The sequence below is a fragment of the Accipiter gentilis genome, chromosome 32 (assembly GCF_929443795.1).
Source record: "Accipiter gentilis chromosome 32, bAccGen1.1, whole genome shotgun sequence".
Classification (NCBI taxonomy): Eukaryota; Metazoa; Chordata; class Aves; order Accipitriformes; family Accipitridae; genus Astur; species Astur gentilis.
This window is the reverse complement of record NC_064911.1, coordinates 17,840,657-17,863,626: the sequence shown is the minus strand read 5'-3', so window position 1 is coordinate 17,863,626 and position 22,970 is coordinate 17,840,657. Positions and strand designations below refer to the sequence as shown.

General features: G+C 38.0%; 1 protein-coding gene across 2 annotated transcripts in view; it reads left to right on the top strand.

Moving 5' to 3' along the window:
• Window positions 1–22,970, top strand: part of POLA1 (DNA polymerase alpha 1, catalytic subunit) — a 200,871-nt gene that overhangs the window by 140,375 nt on the left and 37,526 nt on the right. For both annotated transcript variants that reach the window (XM_049835189.1, XM_049835190.1), the window contains one exon: window positions 17,054–17,150. In XM_049835189.1, coding sequence (XP_049691146.1) covers window positions 17,054–17,150 — 97 coding nt within the window. The remainder of the gene's footprint in view (window positions 1–17,053; window positions 17,151–22,970) is intronic.

Sequence of the window (22,970 nt, the reverse complement as noted above, 5' to 3'; positions counted from 1 at the left end):
TTGCATGGATGGTCTTGTTGAGACAGCTCAGAGGTTCCAGCTAGCGCATGGTAGAGAGGAGTACTGCATGATAAGGACGGGAAGGCTAGCATGCTCTTCCCCTTGCTGAAAACCACTCAAAAATCCTCACCTAACAAAACAGTCTATTGGCATGGATAATAAATAGTGTGAGGTTTGGCTGCTTTCCTGCTGCCACACAAGGTTGTTGTTATCTAACCTAATTTATGTCTTCCAGTCAGCTTTCAGCCTCATTCCTCTTTCAGCCTCATTCCTCATCCCAATTGCAGAAGTATATAGAAGCTCCAAACAGTGAGCTAGCTATGATAAAAATGAATTTTCTGCTTTAGACAGCTCCTCTGGTTAGCTGTATTATATGTACAAGGTTATTCATTGCTGGCTATACAAATATTTTTTTTAAATCTACACCTCCCCCAAAGTTTTTCAAAATAATTTTGAACTTGTAGTGTTCTCTTGTACTTGTGTAAACCTTAACAAGAGAATTGACAGGTTTTTTACTGCACACAACTAGTGCATCACCTTACAAAAAGTTATTGATGAGCTAACGTAGATAATATAATCTTGAAGCCTTGTGAAGAAATAACGTATTAAAGATCGACACCCTTTCAACAGACAATTTCCACTGCAGACTTATACAGTGGAGTGAAGATAAAATTGAGTGGGATATATAAATTTGGTGAATAAAAGATGAAAGGTTGTAATGAAAAGACAATGAAGAAAAACATGTCTTTTGTAAAAGCTGTAAGAATGAGGGAAGTACTAAACTTTCCCAGCTGGCTCTATTTGGCTGTATTGAACTTGGCATGTATGCGCCCTTACTAGCAAGAGTCTTGGATTTATCAGGAAGATGAAAAACCCTAAACAGTTTCCTGGTGGAGAGCAGAAGGCAAACAGTAGTATTTCTGAATTCCCTTGGTAGCCTTTGATTCAAGCGCACTCTTAGCTACCTTGATCTGTGTTGCAGACCTGGCCTCTACATGAGGAGGCTTGTATTTGTGTGTCAGGGTTGCCATACCTGTGGAAATCAGCCGCCTTGCTGTGTGGAATCAGACTGAGTTTTTTAATTATATAAGATTCAAGAATAACAATGTTAAAATCATATTTTTTAAGGAAAAAAGTTACAAGAGTAGAAAACAATAACAATCATTATTGTCATTGTATTTGCAGTAAGTACATTTCATTAGGTGCTTTTGTTGTCCTGTCTAGCTTATAAAGATGGCTAATTAGCCAATCCAACTTTTCCTAGGCCAGAAACTTTTAAGAGCTACATTTTTCCTATTACTTTTTCTAAATATTGTTACTAAATCCTCTGAGACCAGCTGCTCTGGGCAGTCCGTTCTTTCTCTACTCAGATAGAATGTCCTCTTCCTTGTTCATCTTTTTATTCCCTATAATTTGGGCACTGGGGTGCTGCATGATACTGTAAAGGGTAAGGTCATTTTTTTCCAGTCTTATTTAAGATTGCATGATTGACATTTTTATTGTATGTATGTATGAGTACTTTCCCTGGTTCAAAATTTCAGGTTGCTCTTTTGTGTTTGCTGTCTTTTAAATCCCAGAAATACAACTTTACTAGCTTAATAAATTAAATGTCTTAATTATTCATGATTTATGTTCCCCATAAGATTTATTGTGTTTAGCTTCCAACAAGCTTTTTATACAGTCTACATGAGGGACTTTTTTTTTTCACGGGGGAAGGGTTATAGATGCATTTGAGGGTGGAGTGGCCAAAACTGCTTATATCTTGTTAGATTTTTGAGAAATCCGATTACCAGTATCTCTTAATCCACTGTTGTTCAAAGGACTTGCTTTCTACTGGAGTACTGTGATGGCAGTAATGCAAGTATACTAGTGGGTCCTTGCTACAGCATCAACCCACTAAGAAGCTTCTCTGCTTTTATTCCTTTATGAGGTGGATTTGGCTGGCATCTAAAGTTGTGTATTCAAGAAGAGGCTTGATGCAGAGAACATCACTGTGCAGTTTCAAGATGGCTCTATTTGGTATCTGATGAAAAATAATGTGGTTCCTCAGGAAGAGGATGAAATGCAGTTAGCAGAGGTTGTGAGCACAGATGAGTTATTTAGAGGAGGAGGAGAAGTGAGTCTTTGCAATTAAGTAAGTTACTAGAAAAATTAACATACATTCTGTTGTGATTGGGCTACTTTTTATGGGTGTGTAGGTAAATGGTGGTGATATTTATCCTAATGGCAGTATTAGCAGTACATGACAAAGTCTACAGTTTTTTCCTTTTGACTAGAATTTTAGTAGACATCAGATCCTTCTATAGGAGTGTTATATCTGGTGAAGTTCACCTCTTTGAATGGAAACTAGTATTTTTGAGAGCAATAGCACAGTTTTATCTGACCTGTCCAGTTTGATCAACTGTTTTTACAAGCATTGCACCATAATCAGGAACCATCTGGCTGAAATTCAAGTTCAAATGTCACTAGTTCTAGCTGAAAAGTTTCTGAGATGTCTGTCCCGTTACAGAAATTCGCTGTTCCCCTCTTCCCTGTTATTGTGGGTTGTCTTTCTATGGCGGTGCTGTCGCTGCAGTCGCTGGCATACAGAAGAGGGGAGGAAGTCTTGTGAGGAAGCTCCTTGCTTTTCTACACTCAGAGGCCATGCTCTCTTCTTTCTCAATTTATCTGCTAAATGGATTCCCACCTCTGAAACATATACATGAGTACATGGCTTGAATGTTTGTGTAGGTTTAGACTGCAGTACCCATACATTCTGCCTCATCAGTAGAAAGGGGGGAGATGTTTCTGGCTTCTTAACCCTTAGGATTATTTGTTTATGGTAAGAAGGTTTGTCCTGTATCATTGTCCTTCTCATTAAGGCATCTCAAGTTCTGAACAGTAAATGTTACATTCATTGATTACAGATTTTAACTCCCCTTGGGGGACACAGAGTCCAGTGTTTGAAGCATGTGATCAAATTTCATATCAGGCTTGTTGAACTTCTCAAGAAAATTTTCAATGCTACTGAGAAGTTAAGTATATTTCCAATGGTTAGCTACTATTTATAAATCGTTAGACTACTACTCTGAGACAAAAGTGAGAAAATTCTTTAAAAAAGGAGTTTATTAAAACCATGAAATGAACAAAATGTTGCTCTGACCAGCAGATTGCTGTTAAGGAAGGTTTTTCACAGGGGTGTTCCATGTGTTCTTGTCACAACCAGCTGCTTTTCTTTTGTCCTAGAGACAAAATATCCCTTGCACTTGGAGGTATTCATGCTATTAATAACCATACCACATTTCTTTTTCAGCTTACCCTCCAGAATTGACTCAGAAATGTGGCAAAGTAGATGCATGGTTTTCCTGTGAGGCTTGCTGACACTGCTGCTGAGCTTCCTACAGACTTTCTCTGGAAGACCTGTTGTCACAAGATCTCTTGCTTTGCCCGTTTGGAACCTCACAAATTACTTTTTGCCTTTTCCATTGTATTTGGTAAAATAAGAAATTTAATTTTTAAAGAAATACCTGATCTGCTTTAGTGTTTTGGTGCTAGGGCAAAGAAGCAGCAGGCAGTTTGTCTGTCTGTATTATTTTTAAGAGTTTGTTGTAAAGTCTGAAAGGTTAAATTTGCGGTTTCTTCACTTGTTGAATGTGAAAACTCAAAACTCTTAATACAACCGGATAGTTCTGCCCAGGCAGATGCATATGCCCAAGGCAAAAAAACCCAAACTTAATTCTAGCCCTGGAGGGAAGGGCTAATCTTTAGAAAACTTTGCTTTTTTCTTTTTTAAATAGATGATGCTAGAGTATCTAGTGCCTCACTGCTTTAGTAATTTTTTATTAACACCCAACTCTGTTTGCAGATGCCCTAACGTTACAGAAGGGGAGCTGAAGTTGCCAGAAGGCCTAGAGATTCACCTAATGGTGTGCAGCTCTTTGCAGAAACAGAGGTGGAAAACAGGTCTTTTCTGTCCTTGCCTAATGCTTAAATACCAACAGTTCCTTTTCTGTTAGAGAATGGAACTATGGAAAGATCACTTTTTGCCACTTTTGTGAGTGTGTACCATTTCACACTTCACCCGGGTTCAGCAGAGTCCTTGGTGTCCAGGGTTTCTCTCATCTCTGTCAGAGCCATAACTTACCAGAATATACTCTCCATGATGAAAAATACTCCAGTCACCATTTTGCTTACTTTGTAATTGGAGCTCTTTCAATCATAGCTACTTATTGCATAGGTTTGTACCATGGTTCAACACTTTTTGCTTTTCTCCAGGAGCAAGGAACATATTTTTATTTAAACCAATATTTCTTTCAGCTACATGTAAAAATAATCACTTTGAGAGGGTTTTCCATTAGAGAAATCAGTTACTGTTTGTCACCAATCTCTTTCAGTGTGGAAACATTAAGATTTAATCCATTGAAGGTGATTGTTTAAGGCAGTCTGTATTCTTAAAAATACAAGGGGGGGGGGTTTAACAGTTTGCAGACAAGCAGTTTTCATTTAGTGGGGATGCCTTGCTTGGAAGTATCCATTTTTCATACGTTTTGTTTAAAATTTATGTCTAATAAATGGCCTTTGTCTAAATATCTGTGGTTAGGATAACTGACAGTGCAAAGAGGAATTTTAATAATAACCTGATAGTTTAATTTGTGTGATGATAACTCAGTAATAATCAGCTTGGACTCCTCACACTTGTGAGAAACAAGAAGACACCATTCAAATAATAAGCAGGGAAACTGGAAAAATGGCAGCTTCACACTTGTGCTGCATCCCTACCCCATGTCAAGTCACCACTTGATCATTTTCAGAGCTGTGATTATTATGCACAGAATCGTTAACATTAATGAACTACATACAGAAAGTTCTACTGCTCATATTATGAGGGTCTAGTTACAGTAAATCACGGTGATGGACATTTCTGGTTTTCTTATTTTTAAACTGTGTTATGTGGGAAGCACCTGTGGGAAATAACACATAGTCCCTCGTATCCATACTAGAAACAATAAACTATGACAATAAAAGGACTACATAGATTACAGTTACTGAGCTACAGAGCTGTCTCTGTCACACCTATTAAATTCATTACAGTTTAGTTGCATGTTTTGGGGTGTCCCATGAAAATGAATAAGTGATTTAGGTCATTCACATCATGTTATTAGAGGATCATTTTTTAATTGGTGTGTTTACTTTCTCACATGTTACTAAGTTTTTTCAGTAGCTCAGCCATAACTTGCTTGAACAATTTTTGAAGTTTTTGAGGGTCTTCAGAATAATCCTCCAGACTGTTGTATACTTTTTTCTGAACTTTATTCAGCACCTCTTGAATGAAAATTCACTGTGGGGGAGGGCATTGACCTACACTTTTCTCCTGGAGCATACACACACACTGTGACCTCGCTCATCAGAGCAGCTGACAAAATCAAAACCTAAAGTTTTTAATCTGTGCCTGTTCTTAGGTGGACTAATTCCTTTTCTTTGTGGATAATCTCGGGATTGGTGTCTTTCTCTCTTCCTGTTGGTACTTGCCAGTTGCAGGATGTAGGACAGAATCTCTGGGTTTTTTTCAAAGCAGTCTACAAAATTGACACCATTAAATCAGTTTTAAACATGCATCATCTGGTGAAACCTCTGTCACCCAGACCATTGTTAGACTGGTAGACAGTACCAAAGATGTATGTAGAGAAGATGGCATTAAAAAATAAAATGCATCAAAATTATAGCGTACGTACTGATGCCAGTGCCACTTGTGGTGCTGAAGAATCCATTTTGAGTTATGGAGAAGGAGACTGAAAATAACCTATGTTTCGCCCATAGGGGCATAAATCCTGCCTAACATTAACTATTTGTGGAAGGAGCAGATGGCAGCATAAGAAGCTATTGGAGTTGTGTCTGGTACCTAAAGTGCTGCCATTGATTTCAATCCTAGGGTAGTAGATAAAGTTGCCTTCTAAGTCATTGAGATGTGCCTTTGTACACAACTGATCTTAACATTTCAGTGCCACCCACAGAAAAGGTGCTTTCCTTTGCTTTGTCATCTGCATAACATGACTTCTCTTTAGCATTTAGTAGAGAGCCATTCTATTAAAGTCTGAGAGCACTGCTTCAGAGACATGAGATCAAGACTTGCATTGATAAATCTGATCATGTGCACTGCTACAGGTAGATGGGTGCCACTATCACCTGTTGGGCACAGCTCATCTAACCAAAACAGAGGAAGGTCTTATTTAACAGAAGAGTCACCTGTCTACATGCTGGCTCCAGAGTAAGTTAAGCAAGTTAAATAAACTGTATTGAAAGTCTGTTTGCCTTTCCAGTTGGTCTTGCATAGTCTGAGAAGTTTCAGGAGTTGTTTGTTTATATCGTTGGTACCATAGAGATGGGGACTTAAGTCAATCTAACAATTCTGATCTTCTAATAGTAAAATGTTTCTGGGCGCATGATGAGTAGCTGAAGCATTTTCATATCTCAGCCTAATTTCCTTATTGTCTTAACTTTTAAGAAAAATCAAGATCAATGAGAAGGAACATTGACTCCAAGTCCTTTAGAATTTACTGAAATGCCAAATTTGCTTTAGGCAAAATAGTGTCCTCTGCAGCAGATATATTCCTTGCTTCAGATTACTTAACTACTTGAGCTCAAAGAACAGCTCATTAAAAACTGCAAAACTAGGAGTTGAAGGCAGAAACCTACCTTTTCAAACTTTTTACTCTTGCTAAAACCTAGAATTGAGGGAATGAGTCCTGAAGACTTGAGAAACGGGAATATGGTAATCCAAAGCAGTATGTTTAGTTCCCTCTCTGTAAAGGATACTTTTTTGTTGTTTTCACATGCATGCTTTTACATCTAAAACATATTTAGATAAGCTTCTTTTCTTGTGTATCTAGCCTATTTATAGTGTTGTTTATTTACTAATACACCAGTTTTTAAATGCTGTACTTGTGCTTCTTGAATGATAATCAAGATTCAGTTAAAAAAGGCTTTCACAAATATTAGTAAATTATTTTGCAGAAAAGAAATGCAACGTTACCCATTTCTTAACAAAATTGTAATTTAAATAAATATGTATAAGCCAAGTTGCTTACACAGATTGCACTTTTATAGTGTATGCTTCTGGATAGCTGACAAGTGCCAAATGTTTGGGTAAAGTTTATCAATCGGTGAGAAAAGATTTTATTTCTAAAAAAGTAAATTAGAATCAAGGTTGCAAATACAGACCTAGATTAAAATCATTTATGTAAACAGAAATATCTTACTTCCAAATTGAAACTTGTTACCTGTACCTTGTTACCTTGTCTAGACTTTGAGAACAGGACTTGTTCTATTAGCTTTTTCCATTGTTATCCATAGCATCCTGCATCTGAACATCGGAAATGGCATCCTTCACAAGCAGACAGAAGACTCAAAATGTGCCTCAGATAAGATAATTAGGAATAACCTTTTGCTCATCCTTGGCAATACACAACCATTCTTGAACATGTCAGCAGATTGCATGACATGGTGAAAAAGCAGCCTTATACCTAGTCTGCAGAGGCCTCTAAGAGACCTTGAATAGTCTCAGGTGTGTAGTAATGTCTTCTCTCCATCTTTGCCATGAAATAGGACTGCAGCTGATGCATGGCTGATTTGTGGTTTTGGTCTGAGAATTGCCTTATGTGGATTCTTTCCCTGCAGGCAGAATTTACTCCTTGTAAGGTGGTTTCATATATTCTTCTTGATTGGGCCCCGCTTGATTTATTTGGTTTCCAGTTGTGAGAAATGTGGGTCCTGAGAAATAGGGTATGACTGGCATTCTCCATGAGGAGTGTTTCTCCATGAGTAAGGGTAGAGGTTTTGTATGCAGATTTCAAATTTTGTTTGTTAGAAAGAACATCATGATCTTAGACTTTCTTATGGAAATGCATGAAATTACTTGAAAGGTGAAAGAGTTCTGTTCCATGATGAGAGTTCCCATGGATGTGCTTAGTTCTTCTGTTTTGAATAAACAGATGACCTATAGTTAACTCCTATGCGTGCTCTTCATTCAATGAGAAGGACCATCAGTTCTCTAGAATGAGACAGAGCTCTGGAGCTGTACTAGCTTGTTCTGTAACACTTAAGATGGATGGGGAATACTTGGCCATGGTACTTTATCTCCAGAGCAGAATGACAGCTTTGCTTTACAGAGGTGTTTTTCAATTATAATGTTGGTTCACCAAACCTTTTCTTGCTAACTGCTTCTTACCCCAGGTTGTCAAGGGTCAGATAATTCCAGAAATCCGGAAATGAGTGAGTGACTTTGAAAGTGCTTGGGTTTTTCTTAAAAATGTAAACATGGATTTTTCTTTTCTTTTTTTTCTTTTTTTTTTTTTTTAAATTAGATTTGTCTTGTACACCAGGGAGGGGATGTGTTTTAGTAACATATCTATATGCTGCTTATTTCAAGCAGCAATTTATTTGAAGGGTGAAAATATTCTTGATCGGAGACTCTTAAAATACAGTTGATTTTGGGATCATGCTGGTGCTTCTCCGGAGTAATGTTCAATGCATTTGGGCAGATACAATTTTGTAGTTTTGCTTGTTTGTGCTGCTGAGTGAGTCTGGTTCCAGAGTAATATCTATCTTTCATCAGCTGTCTAGTAAAGCTCATTGGTTTGGTTTGATGTGAAAATCCTCAAATGTTAACCTTTCTGCTGCAGATGATAGTTTTGAGAAATTTTGTGCAATCCCTATCCTAAAGTACATCAGTGTAGGATGGATCTTCAGGCTCCAGGGAGATTAGCCTGCAAATTCTTCAGTTATACAGTGATACTGCTTTCAGAGGAATAACATGAGTACGCTAGAGCCTCTCCAGATCCATGAGGCAAATTACAGATGAAATTAATTTTTTAAAGTATATTTGTTCACCTGATTTAGAATGCAAAGTCTTGAATTATTTGAATAAAACCAAGTCTTGTAGGTCTTTCTCCTATTGCACTGTCAGTACCAGTGTCAAGTATAGTTTCCTTTGACCAGAAACCTAAGATTACAGGTGTTTGTACGCATAAGACAGCGATTGGCCATTTTGTACGTTTCGTAGGTTCAGAGGCTTTAAAATAACGAGGGCTGTGTAGCAGCTTGAAGCTGATAGCGTGTTGCGTGCTCGTTACAGGGGGATGCGTGTGGGTCCAAAGCCTGTTGGGGCAGAGCTGGGGACTGCTGAAGCGCAGTCAGAACTGTATGGCCAGTACGAACGGTCCGGGCACAGCATCTCCTAAGCCATGCCCCATCGCTGTCGTAGTCAATTGTCACGGCCTAAAACTCAGTCAGCAAACGTTAAAAATTTAGTAATGTGGACAGTAACAGTTCAGCGCTTGAGTTTACTAGTCAGCCCTGTTCTGTTTAGCAGGGAAGAACTGACCAAAGGGACTACCTTGATGACATGTCCTAGTGTGGGAGATAACCACCACATTTGATCCTGTTTATCAATTCAGTAAACTTTCTGTATGAAGACCAGGTATTTATTAATTTCATTAGTCATTTTGAGGGCTGGTTCTGGACTTTTCTTAGAATCTGGAATAATATTTGTAGAAAATATTAATATTTTTATTTTAAAACTTTTAATTTATATTTATTGTTTGCTATTGTATTTTTATTAAAATGTCTGTGTTCATATATATGTGCAGAGATACATATGTGCAGTTCATAGACACAGATACATATACACATGTGCACACACATATATGTAACATCTTTAGAGCTAATTTCTGTAAAATTAGTCATTGATTGCTGTTACAATGTTCTTAGAAAAAAGATACCTCAGAGCAGATAGTGTCTGGTCTTGTTCAAGACTCAGTCACAAGTTTTATGTGCTTGTCTCTTGTATACTTGTATTAAATATTAGTAATATCAAAAATTAGTCATAAACATCTTGATGCTGAAAATTTCAGAGTAAAGAACACTTCACAATGGCATGTGTATACTAAGTGGGTGTGACGCAGGTGATTCCCCCACCCCAGAAAAGAGTGATTCTTAGTTAAGACTTGTGTTCTCACTACCAGGTCTTACTGTGCTGCTCAGATGAGCTTGAGTACTGGGTACAAGGCAGAGCTCGAACCCAAAACTAAACGCAGGGGAACATACTGTCTTCCTTTGCTAGCAGTAGCTAGTTTGGCTTGCTCACATCAGCTACCATGCAGTTTGCTGTTTCACCTTGTGCCAGCTGTTGACCACACGGGGAGGCAGTTAGATCTTGCGGAGTTAGCTTTCTGCCACCTTAGAAAAGAGGTGAGTAATTTTTGCTGGATTAGTGAGTTGAATTTAGTTTACCACATGCTCGGATAAGCGGTAGAGAACACACAAGAGCAGGAGCAGGGGAGAGGGTTGCATACATACCATTAAAATGAGAAACTGTTAAGCACAGATGACACTCAGTCTTTTTGTTTAAAAAACCAACATATCTCCAAGGAAGGGGAAACAGGGCTTATTTCATGTCTTTGCTTACACTGCCAGCTTTAAGTAGAGGTGATCCACCACTAGTAGTGGTCCAACAGCTTCATCCCTCCATTTCTTCAGAGCTCTATAGGTAAGTAACTGCCTGGTCTGCTGGCACTTGCTGTTCATCTTGTGTCTGTGCCATATGCCTTGAGGCATCATCTTATGAATCCTCAAAGCAGAACAGTTTCAGCTTGGGACTCTCCCCAGTTTTAGATAATTCATTCAGCCTCTTTGTTATGGCCAGAAGTATTTTGCTTATTAAATTTCCTTCCTTTTCTATTTTGCTATTTTCATGCCTGCTAAATCTTCTTAATAGCCAGCTAGCTTTTCTCCAGGGTTTCTTCATGAGAATGTTTAGTAATAGTATTGTCAGGATCCACCCTGGAGGTGTTCTGTTAACCCCTTGATTCAGTGTGGTGCCCCTTGTCAGCAGGTGTTGTCATCTGTTCTTCACCCAGTTCCTCAACCACTTTTCTGTTCTTTTGCTGGCATTGCAGCCCAGAGTTGGTTTTTATAATTAGATCCTCTGTAATGTTCTCACTGGTTGGTAAACAGGACTTAAACCAGCAGAAGTTCTTGTCATTTCAGTTACTTAATGGGAAAAAAAAATAAATCTAATAATGTACAAGAATATCCAGTCTTCTGCTGTGGGTTTGTTTTTTTTTTTTCTATTGACCCCTGCATGTATCTGGAAGAACATCTTCTTTCATCATACAGTCCATGTTAACATAAATACTAGGGGAAGTTTCATCATATCCGAATACTGCCACATCTGTTTCAGTTTCCTTTTGCTTCTTCAGTAGACTCTGAGTCATAATCACTGAAAAAAACCAGTATTGATTGAGGGGGTGGACAGTTTGGAGGGTTAAGAAGGAAACCACACACCCCCCCACACCTTGCCCACACACCTCCCCATTTAGTTTATAACCAATGTCAGGAAAGGTGGTTACCAACCATCTCATGTTTTTAATGGAATTGGGTGTAAGTTTTCAACAACTGATTGTATGCTAAAGCATAAAGGCTGCAATTTAGATGCACTTGTATTTCACCTTTTTTTGTTTTATGGGAAGTAGTTATTTTAGGTGCAGCGTTTATTTCAGCCTGTTGGACACAGACCAGCTCTGTGTTTTAACTAGGTTTTGTGATGCACGAGAAGACCAGACTTCAGTACACATCAGCATTGCTACAGGGCGAGGGGTACGCACGTTACAAGTATTTAGTGTAACATTAATTCACGCTTCGCAAGCTCTTTTTGTGCAGGTGTCTGCCTTCAGAATCTGATGGTGCATAGAGGCTGTGTGAACCTGATGCGATGCAACTGCCCTGGTTTTACAAAAGAATGCGTGAGGTGTGTAAAACACAGTCTTACACTTCAGTGTATTGCCTTGAAATCGTTGTAGCGTGGATAGCATTTGGATATATAAACATCCACAAAGCTGAGCCATGCCCTCTTTTTGAAAATAGAAATTGCTGCACATAAGAGACATGATGGAAAATGTGTACAGTCTATACAATCTTCCAGCAGTAGATTGAGACCAGTGGCACTTCCCCGAAAAATAAATTACCCGAAATTTGCAGCACATTCATATTCAATTTCATCACAGCAGATGCTCATTAGTATGTTGTTATTAATTGCTATTCACTTTAGGTTTTGTTTAAAATGAAGATAATAATTAGGTTTTAATTACTGCATCTTTCTAAGGGGGGAGGGGAGGAAATGCCTCTCAAAGCACTGAAGTATTTCCTGTATGCTTTGCTCCGTTACATCGAAGCCTTGAAAGAGTCTCTGAGACACATTTTTCTGCCAAGAGACTTCTTTTCTATTTCCTTCTCTTTCTTTCCTGTTTTTAAAGTATTAAGAACTAGTTCTAAAGTATTTGTTTGATGGACATACTGAATCATATCACAGTACTAAGAGCCACTGTTCATTCTAATCAAATTACCAAAAAGGCTTTTCACAAAAGTAACTCTCAAGCAGCTGATTAATGAAGTGGTGCCACTGTTTTGTATTATAATTAATTGAAGTAATACAAATAACTTTTGTAGCCTGTGGAAATTATTTCCTTTGCAAAGCAGTCTAACAGAGTTAGCAAACTAGAAGGGGGAGTTTTTTGTGTTTTTTTTAATTTCTTGTTGCCTTTGTTATCCATAAAACCATAGCTGACACAACGTAAAACAGTAAATGACAATGAATACAAAATAAGACCACCACAGAGAGGGCTGGAAGAAATGGGTGAGTCAGGTGCAGAACAAAGCAAAAGGGCAGAAAAAAAATGAGAATGCAGAAAAGAATTAAAGGGTCATGAGTGTGGTGGGACTATAGAGAAGTATAGGAATTTGGGAGATACCAAAGAGTAAATAAAAGACTTCAATCTAATGTAGAGGAATATGAGTAATCTAAAAAGCATCACATCTTACTTTGGTTAATACAGGAATTCACAGCAGTTCAAAGAAAATTAATCTAAGTAGGGGCGTTTAGTTTTCTGGCCTGTTCAAATGTACACTGTCAAGTTACGGAGGTTTTCCATGCTGCTTAAAAGGTGCTATTAGTAGAATAGCACTGTACCTAGGCGAGTAAAACATCAGAACTAGAATCACAAGTTCAGTCTTCTGCTACCTTGCTGCTGTGAATCTCTATCATCTTTTTCTTCTGTTTATTTTTCCCTTTTTCCTTTCCTCAGACCTTTCTTACCTGGATTCTCTAGGTCACCATGCTGCCCTTAGCTACTGAATGGATTTTAAAGGTTGGTGTGTTAGTGGCTCACTCAGGCACCCTCTTAATAGGATGGAGGAGAGTGAGGCATCTCGACGGAAGTTCCTTGGGATGCCATCTAAAAGAGCCAGCACTGAGGGAGGGGGCTTCTAATTTCAATACCTAAATGCAGCTGCCACCAACCTTTCTTCCATAACAGAAAAGCTAGTGAGAGGTAATGCATCTTAAGTTCTCCTCAGGCACTGTGTTTAGGGTAGGAAGATGGTTGCCAGTGGTTAAATCTTTCTAGGTCCCCTTACTTTCAGAGATTTGAGCTTTGGTATTTCTAAAAAAGAGGAGGAAAGGTGGACACTGGCAAATTTTCCCTTCTCTCTGTGAAAGATTAAGAAAACCAAGTTCAATTCTCTGGTCTTGCCAGAAGGGTTGCAAACCTGTGTCTGCTTCTTCTGGAAAAAGCCCTTGCCCACTGACTACGCTGTTACGGAGCGAGAGAGTTGGGATCATTCTCCATGTGAAATTTCATTTTGATGTGGAAAAAATGCATCACAGTTTGCTGGGCCAGAGAGAGGTGGAGTGAGCACACCAAGGCACCTTGCTCCGGACCTGAGTTTTTAGGCATTTGTGAGACAGGAGAAGAGATGCTGCTACCCTTCAGTCCAGCGTCTTGTTCAAACATCAGCAGCTGTAGGGACATGACAGATGCTAAGTTAGTCGATGCAGTCAAGCAGGGTGGACTTGGGCACGTGTGGAGATACAGCTGACCTTCAGGGACGCCCGAAATACAAATGCCTTGTGCCTGTGAAGTCTCCTTTCCTAATGTATGCCCCAGTGAGCGTTCCCCGGTGTGCGTGGTAGCTAAGCGAGTTGCTTTTCTTTTAATGACTGAGCATTCTGTACCCTAGTTTTGTTCTTAGGCATGGGAAAATTTGCTTTTCCAGTGTTTCTAATTCACCAGTTCTGTTAAGAAGACGCCATCAGTTTCCTATTACATAATCTGTGTAATCTTAAATTCTTCTTGGGAAGGCAGGTTGGAGATTTGCAGTTGGCCTCCTGATGCTACAGGAAACAGTTCTGCAATCATATTAAACCTAAATTTCTTTAAATCAATATTTTGTTGGCCAAGCACAATTAATTTCTTCATTACATCTGTTTTTTCTTATTAGAAGCTTATTTTTTCTGTTAAAGGAGCGAATAACTGCGCTGGATGCAAACCGTATACCTTTAGTTCCTTCATCTGTTTTTTGCTGTTTTAAATGTAATTTAAAAAAAAAAAAGTTTGGTTGCATGGAAGCTGTCAAAGAAGCAGACTTATCTGCTGAAGTCAGTTCTTAATGAAATCAAGAAATAAAAACATCATGGAACAAATAAGCAGAGGGGTTTTTTCATGTGCTCACCATTCAGTCTTTCATGGGAAGAAGGAATGCATGAATGATTATACAAACGTAGCCCAAGTTCTTACCGTGATTTTAGGGGTGTCAGGTTTTCTTTACACAAAAAATTCACCGTTAAAAGTAAAATATTACTTGGGTTTGAAGTTTTAGGGATTGGGCTTTTTTCCCTTTTTTTAAACCTACAGGTTATCAGAAATTAAGGAAATATAAGAAGTGATGATATAAGTAATTCCTAAAGTCCTTTTAAATTAAGTTACCTCTTCCTTGGATTCTTCAGTATGCCACAATATTCATACTTAATTGCATGAAAATCTTCAAACCCTTTTGTTTTCCACCAATTGCTAATTGTAAGATTTAGCAGGAAGCTGAAGAGGAGATACTAGCACATTATCAGTAAAAAAAAATTTGTGTGTATGCATATATATCTGTCTATGTGTGCATGTATACATTTTTACATACTGATTTTTGTATTTTCTTTATCCATTTAAGCAGTGACTTTCAATTAGCCTGCCTGCTAATATCAGGTCACTAAACTCTATAGCTGATGCTTTATTCTTTCATGTGGGTTGTCATTCGTTTGCTTCAGTTGGCTGGCAAAGGTTGTTGTATATCCATTACCAGCAACACAGCACTTTGCATTTCTGAATTGACAAGCAGCTATATTGACCTAGCGCTTATTATGGGTCAACAGCTGCGTTAACCGACGGAAGGACTGAGGGGCAATTAAAATGAATTGGCAAAAATATATCTTCCTAATTTACTCCAATTTGTTATTTATGCTAACATTGTATGGCTTCTATGGTGACACTAAACAGAATGGACCCAATAATGGCAATTAACATAAAAATATAATGGCTAATCAAATTGACAGCAACTGTTTCTCATCATCTCGACACACAATACATTATCAAAACAAACTATTATGAAGGAGGTAATTTCAGTGTTCTATTCAACCTGCTTCATGTGTGCAGTCAGGGAGATGTGTACCAGCAATTACAGCTGAATCTAAAAAACTAAACAAATAACTTAATCGCTGTCGTCCTCCTTTTTTCTTCTTCAGGAAGCAGTAATCAGGATTTACTAAAAATAACTGGTGTATAATAGTATAATGATGATGCATATCGTAGAATAGCTAATAAGGAATAAAATAAGCTTCTGTGTGTCTTTTTTTAAAATAGGTTCACATGAACTGGAAAAAAGTATACTGTTAAAATATACAAAAAATAACTAAGCAGTAGTAACGGTTGTCAAATGTCTCAACATGAGTTCCTTAATAGTTATAGATACTTTATAACATGTCAGAAGAAGTGTAAAATTAGCTGAATTTAGTAACAAAACATGGCTTGATAGGGTAGAAGAGTGAGAAGCTAAGTTAAAGCAGAATTCCAATAAGCAGAAATAGTTTACCAGTTGCTCTTCCACTGTATTTTCAGGATTGTTCCTTGTGGTATACTGAGTTGCAGTTTTACGTTGGTCTAACCACATTCTTCATTGGTTTTGTAGCTCATCAAGAAAATCTTCAAGAGTTCATACAGATCCACATGTGCACTAAGTGTATTAAAACAGACACTGCTTCTGCATTTGACGCTGTTACGGTTATCGCATTCTTAATTAGGATTTTTGTAATGCAAAACTTTTCATACCACTGTTGGCCAATATTTGAATTCCAGTATCTTAAGCAGCAGGGACTGGAATGTGGTTTTACTGAACAAGAGTTCAAGATTAACTTGAAAGGGTTTAGTTGTAGTGTGAGCAAGATGTATCTTGTGTCTATTCGAGCCATCTTCTACTGCACAGGACGGTGACAGCGGTATGAACGCATACAGGCATGTACTTTTGAATGAGAGGAGTAGCACAGAGGCTTGACATCACTGACATTCAGAGCATTTAATTGAACATCTTATTCCACATGTACACACCTGCAGATCTTTGAACTAGATGTGTCATTACTAGCATGCAGTAGCCTTCACAGATGTGTAGAGCAAGGTGATGGCATAGCTGTAAAGGTATATATGCACCTGTTCTTAGTTGAATGGCATGTTCACGATTTATGTAACCACAGGTGTGTGTCTGTGGGAAGGGAGGGAATACAGCCAAACACCTGTATTCATCAAAAATATACGTTAATTCTTTTTTTTTTTGAGATCATTGCATTGTACAGTATACTAAAGCACAAAAGTTATTCCTTTGTCCCATCATTCTTATGACTTTCATTTTGTTGCTAAAGCACCATTGTGATACGTGTGTCTATAAGAATGGATAAATGCAATTTATGTCTCTCTAAGAATGGGTAAGTTTAGTATGATTTGTATAAATGCTTGGTGTAAATTGAGAGAAGAGTGTAGTAAAGAGATTTTGCAGCATAATAATAATATTTCCAAAATCTGATGTGAATGGAACATATAAACTGTTAGAAAAAAACAGAAAGACTCACCATTTGATAGTGGACTTAGAAGTGGGTGCAAGAGATGCACTTTTCAGTTGGGTTTTTAACTACTGTCTTCTTACATTGCAGTATTCCGATAAGGCCCTGTACACTCAGCTCTGCTTTTACCGGTACATTTTTGATGTGGACTACGCGATGGATAAAGTGATTCCTGAAGATGATAAAGGTAAGTTTGACTTTTTAATTAATTAGCTATAGTTTAATAGCAACTTACACGCTAGAAACCAGACCTATGCATTTGTACTCTTCAAATCTGAACTATGAGGCTGTAATCTAAAACAGAAAATAGAAGAAAGTAGGAATTTAGGAATCCCCTGTAAGAGGAATGTGTTGTGTTGGAGTTAACAAATTTAAGAACATAGTATATGTCTCCTTTCTTCTTTTGAAGCAACTGCACTTTGGAAAAAAGTGCTTTTCTTGCATGTTACACCATTAGAGATATCTCTTTGCTTGAAGTTTGAAGGACACGTCAGCTTCTTCAGTAAATAGATTAATTAAAACATATGTATGCAGTATCTAAAAGGAAAGCCAATTAAAACTTATGTTCAACTATTAATATCGAAGAGACACTTTTTATTAGGGAGAAAATAATGGCACAAGAAAAGCAGTAATGCTAATTTGTCTACAAAGTTCTCTTAAATATACAGATTAAGCTCATGTTAGGAAGATATTTTTTTTCTCCTGTTCTTCCAATTACCATAGCATTTCTGAACTAAAACATTTCTAAGCTGTAATGGATCCACGGGTTTTGTGCAGCTAAGTGATTTTCGAGCTGACAGAAGAGTATTTCTGGGCTAATGTTTGGCCAACATGGAATTCTGAATAAAGCCACGTTTGGGTCCCACTATTGAAGCGTGTTGTCCACCGAGAGCATTTCCACCGCATCCTCTGGGTGGTTCTGGTGGTGCTTGTGAAGAAAAGGTGCTACCGCTGGAGACTACTACTCTGATAACTGCTCTGCTCTGACAGTCTTCCTCACCCCTGCCCTGGGTCACCAGCTGCGTTGCTGGGTGTTGGAAAGAGACTAAACAAAACTCAATCTTTCTAAGTGTTATTTTGATAAGCCTTAGATGAAAATCAAAATAGAGTAACCTCTTAGCTAAAAAGTGCTCAAATAAGCCAACAGTCTGGTTTTGGCCTGTTGTACTTAATGTTTCCTCTTTCAGAGGTTCTCGTTTCCTTTCCTAATCCCTCTAAGACAGTGACCTCACTCTGATGCTTGCACTTCAGAATGACTTTGTACATCAGAGAAGGTCATGCTGTATAGCCATCTCAGTCAACTACAACTGTGCAGGTGTACTGAAGGAATGCTATATGGTGGATGCTACTGCTAGCTGAAACCGAAGTACTTTGTGTGTAGATCTCTTGCCTAATACAAGGACATAAGAGGAGGAGAGGCTGCATGGGTGATCACATCCAATCCACTGCTGCTGCAGACCACCACATCTTTAAGGACTGCAAGTTTATGGCACTTCATTTTGAAACCTGTGGGTGGTTCTTGCCCTTCCACTGGTGTTCAAGATGTGTTTCAGACTCTCATTCTATGACAGCTGAAAATTCACTATAATTTCCCATTCTAACTTCTTTGTGGGTGGTTTGTGTCCATTCATGGAATGTTTATTTATTTCCCTTCCCTGATGTTCTCCACTATGCTTGTGGAAACAGTAGTAACATCTCTATTTTGTTTTAAGCTAAGGCAGAGAAGCTCTCAGCTTTCTTTAGGAAAAATTGCTCTCTGCCGCATGATCCTTTCTCTTAGCACCTTTCTGTGCAGGCTTTTCTAGGTTGAATTAATCTTTGAGTATGAGAAACTAGAAATTACATGGGTTTTTAGGTGATATCTATCCAGTGTCTTGTACACTGGATCTGTACATTTGCTGGAAGTACCTCTGCTGATGCTTTCTTAAGTCACCTATGCCCTGTTCATAGCTGTATCATATCATTAACTTGTAGTTAATTAATAATAGAAATCTTGAGGTTTGGGGGGGGTGGGGGGGGGGTGTGTCTCTCCTGTCATTTTGGAACCATGAGTTCATATCTCGGGTTCATGGCATTTTGTTTTACTTTAATTTCCTTGGTTTCAGTCATTTTTGACTCCTTAATCTCATTTGTAATTTTGGTCTTCAAGGTTAACGAATTATCTCTGAAAAATAGTATGGTGGCTTCTGCATTCACACAATTTCCTACCTTCTGCATTAATCAGGAAATGTTTCTTGGACCCTCACCGCTAATTGGAGAGAGTTCAATAAAATTAGTTGCCAGAGTAATTCTCAAGGAATTGTAAGAACTTTGCTAGGACCTTCTGTTGTTCTCTTGGACAGTTTGCCTTTCTGTATGGTGTATTTTTATCTTTTTCTTAGCTATTTGAAAGTTACTGTATAATCTTCAGCCAGCCAGTGATTTCAGTCTTGGTAGTGCAGCAGGTGTTAAGGCCAGATAAATTAGATCTGCTAGTTTTCCTTTGAAAATTGGTTCTCTTCAAAGAGACTAACTAGGTGAGTCTGGTAAACCTATGTACAATTTTGTCCCATTTTTCAGATATCTTTTGGGAGGAAGTCATCTTTCTGTTGCTCTAAAATGCAGGCAGAACTTGAGGATAATTACCTATGGCTGTTTGGGTCACCTTTTTATTTTATAGATACCAGAGTTCTGTTTTCTAGTAATATATGTTACTGATTCGATATACTTAATTTAAAACTATGTAGGATTGAAAGGATTTTTATATTCCAATTTTCTTGTAGCTGTGAAGTGGAAGTTTGATGAACTCCCCTTCATAACATGAAGCTCATTTTTATTCTTCCACGGAAGCAAAAAAAATTTGTTTCCATGCCATCATTCACAAGCCATTCTGTCCTTGACCTGTGATCAGCATCATTGCTTTTATCAAAAAGAGTGGCAAAGTTTTAATTCAGGTTTTGCTCATCTTCAGTGTTTTCAGTCTCCTCTTTGCTTTTTATGTGACTAAACCACTTATTTACTGTTGTTTTGATTTTGGTTTGGGGAGGTTTTTTGCTTTATTTTGGGATGTTGTTTTTCAAAGCCTAAATTGCATGGACTTTAGGCAATTCTAACTTTTATTGCCATTTTTCCTGCGTTTTTAAAGAGCAGTTGTTCTTCTGTGTAGATTCTGTTTATTCTTAATAGCGGCTTTAGGTTGTTACTCATCTTGGAGTACTATTCTATAAAAAGGAAGATTTTTCAATGGCTGGAGGTTTAAGATATAAATGTGTTTTCCGCCATAGTTTGAAAGAATTCATGTCTTCTCTCATTCAGAACCTTGAGATTTCGCTTCTAGTTCACATGTGTTTTCTACACTTGGCTCTTCAAAATACAGAACCTTAATTACAGGACGGGTTTTGTTTCTTCAGCTATTTATATTGAAGGTCCATACTATTTATTGAAATGGAATCTAAAATAATAATTGTGAAATCAGTGGGAGTTCAAAAAGACATTCAACCTGTTCCCTTTCCCTGCAAGAGCATCAATACCATAACCTACTTTTTAAAGATAGGTGAAATTTAAAAAACCTTTGGTGATGCAGGTTCTAAAACTAGTCAGGTTTTACAACCAGTTTCTTCTGGTGCTTCACTGTACTTGCTTACTATGGAGAGCTCTTTATGTCTAAGATGAAATTTGCTTTCTGAAGCTTAATCTGTGCGCTATGGGTGATAGCATATTTTCTTTAAGCTCTTAGAGTTTTGCATATTTAAAACCTGTATGCTATTGTCTGAGTCTTTCAACTACAAACCTGAATTTTTTGGAGGAACAGGGGAAGAGTTTTCCAGTTCTCTGCATGTGTTTTTTATAGACCTTCAATAGGTTAGATCTATCAGAGTGAAATATAGCAGAAGAGTTCATTAACATGCTTTGCAGACCGTTCTTCTGTTTATTTAAACCAGTATGGTGTTTACAACATTTGCAACAACACTGTTCACGCATGTTTCCTTTGTGTTCTCCTATAATCATTGTATACTGTTGTTGGTCTATCTTTTCCCTGTAAGAATCAAAAAATAAGCTGGTTGGTCTACATGATGCTCTATTGTTTCGGTAACTGGTGAATTATACCATCCAGGAATATCTGGATTATGTGGTTACGGGTCTTTAGTCCTATTATTAATAGTAGCATTTATCCTCCAAACAAATGTTTCCATTCCAGTTCTGAAATTCTTTGCTGTCTTTCTAGATTAGGAACTGTTGCACAGTTAGTATTGGGTCAAAAACCAATTTAATTTTCAGTATCACTATGACTAAACCCCTAATTTACAGATACCAATACTAACATAACGGCTGTTTGTTCTGAATTATTTTTTAATTGGGAAAAGAGAAAGTCCTCCATTGTGAGTAGTAACATAGTCAAAATGTATCCAGCACTTTCTTACACTTAGTTTTTCAGAGCTGGCTTGTGGGTTTATCCAGACATTGCTACCTAGCTGAACAGTCAGAGCAGTAAGAAGGAACAGGAGTAGGAAAGTAGTAGCATTCTCTGTTCATTTGGATGAAAAAAGGACAGGTAACCTATCACTGATTTTAAACACATGATGTTTAAATACAAGAGTATGCTTGCTCTGTATGCTTTAACTTCAGAAATGGAAACCAGTGTATTTTTTTGGCTATGCCATCAGGAGATCAAAATAAAGTGTAGTAAGCTTTAGATCATTATTCCATTCAAATATTGGTATTGTTAACTATTCAAAAATATTACTGTTTTCATTTTGCTTCTACAGTAAAATGAAAACCTTTTAAAATGAAGAGAAGTGGAGCCCACATAAAGTCAGTACAACTGCTCTGCCTCACGCAAATGTCTCTAGTTCAGTTCCCCCTCCGGGCATCAAAGAGAAGTCTTCTTGGGAGATAAGAATGCTGCAGTCTCCTTACTCACAATGACTGCAGCATTATTCCAAAAGCATTAATATCACTGAGGTTGTTGATGGTGCTGCAGTCGTTTTAGAGAAATAGGATTTTTTCTGTTCCATACTGTAGAACGGGACTGAAAGCCACCACCTTCCCACCATCCCATTTCTAAGAGAGGGAAGGTCACAAATGTTGTTTGCAAGGCATTTAAGTATTTTCAAGGACAGAAATTGCAAAGGTGCTGCAGTTTATTCTTTCACAGAATTTTTTCAACTCTTGAGCCCGTAGTTACTGGATTCTGAAGAGTGTGGGCATATCCATTTAATGGGTAAGCAGAAGAAAGTGAGGATGGGAGGAAGACAACTTTGAGAAAAGTGGTTGAATGTTCCTGTTTGTTAGGAAGACCTACATTTTCAAATTATATGCCACTTTGTGGAAATAGAATATAATTGTTTTGATCATATACTTATGAGCTGCGGTTTTGTAAAACCAAATGCATATTCAGAGGATATTTTTCACACTTTTATCACAGCTTTGTGTGTGCCCCACTCCACCCTTCCGTGCAAACACCAGAAGTGCCTAGTTTACTTTATAGATGAATAAACTGCAAAATTGTGTTGGGAAAAATGAAACTCTCCTAAGCTGTGTGACCTAGACATACAACCATAAAATTCAGCTCTGAGTATTTGTGTGAATCCTATCATTTCACTGTCGGGTGTTTTTCCCCGGTATGTTCATGGTGTGCCAAATAGCAGGTTGAAGTGATTATTTTAAATTTTTTTATATCTCTTTGAAGGAAGACAGTTTATAACGGGGATGTTGGCAGAGCTGTTTGTCGGCGTGGTTTACTGCATGTCCTTCTGTCAGCTGGTGACGGTGGCAAGACTGAGGGGAGGGAGACTGTCTGCAACTGGGCTTGGAAGGATGGGCCTGAGCAAGGAGGTGGTCCTGCTCCGAGATGCAGTGTGGAGGTTCAGGCAGAGAAAGGGAGGAGAGCCGCTGTGAGATGGAGCTGGAGGGATTGGATTGGATTGTATGTGAAACTAGTGTAAGGAAATGGAGACTTCTGGCATCAGAACAAGTTGCCACATTTTTATCAACGTACAAGCAGGAAGACTACAAAAAAGTACTTGTT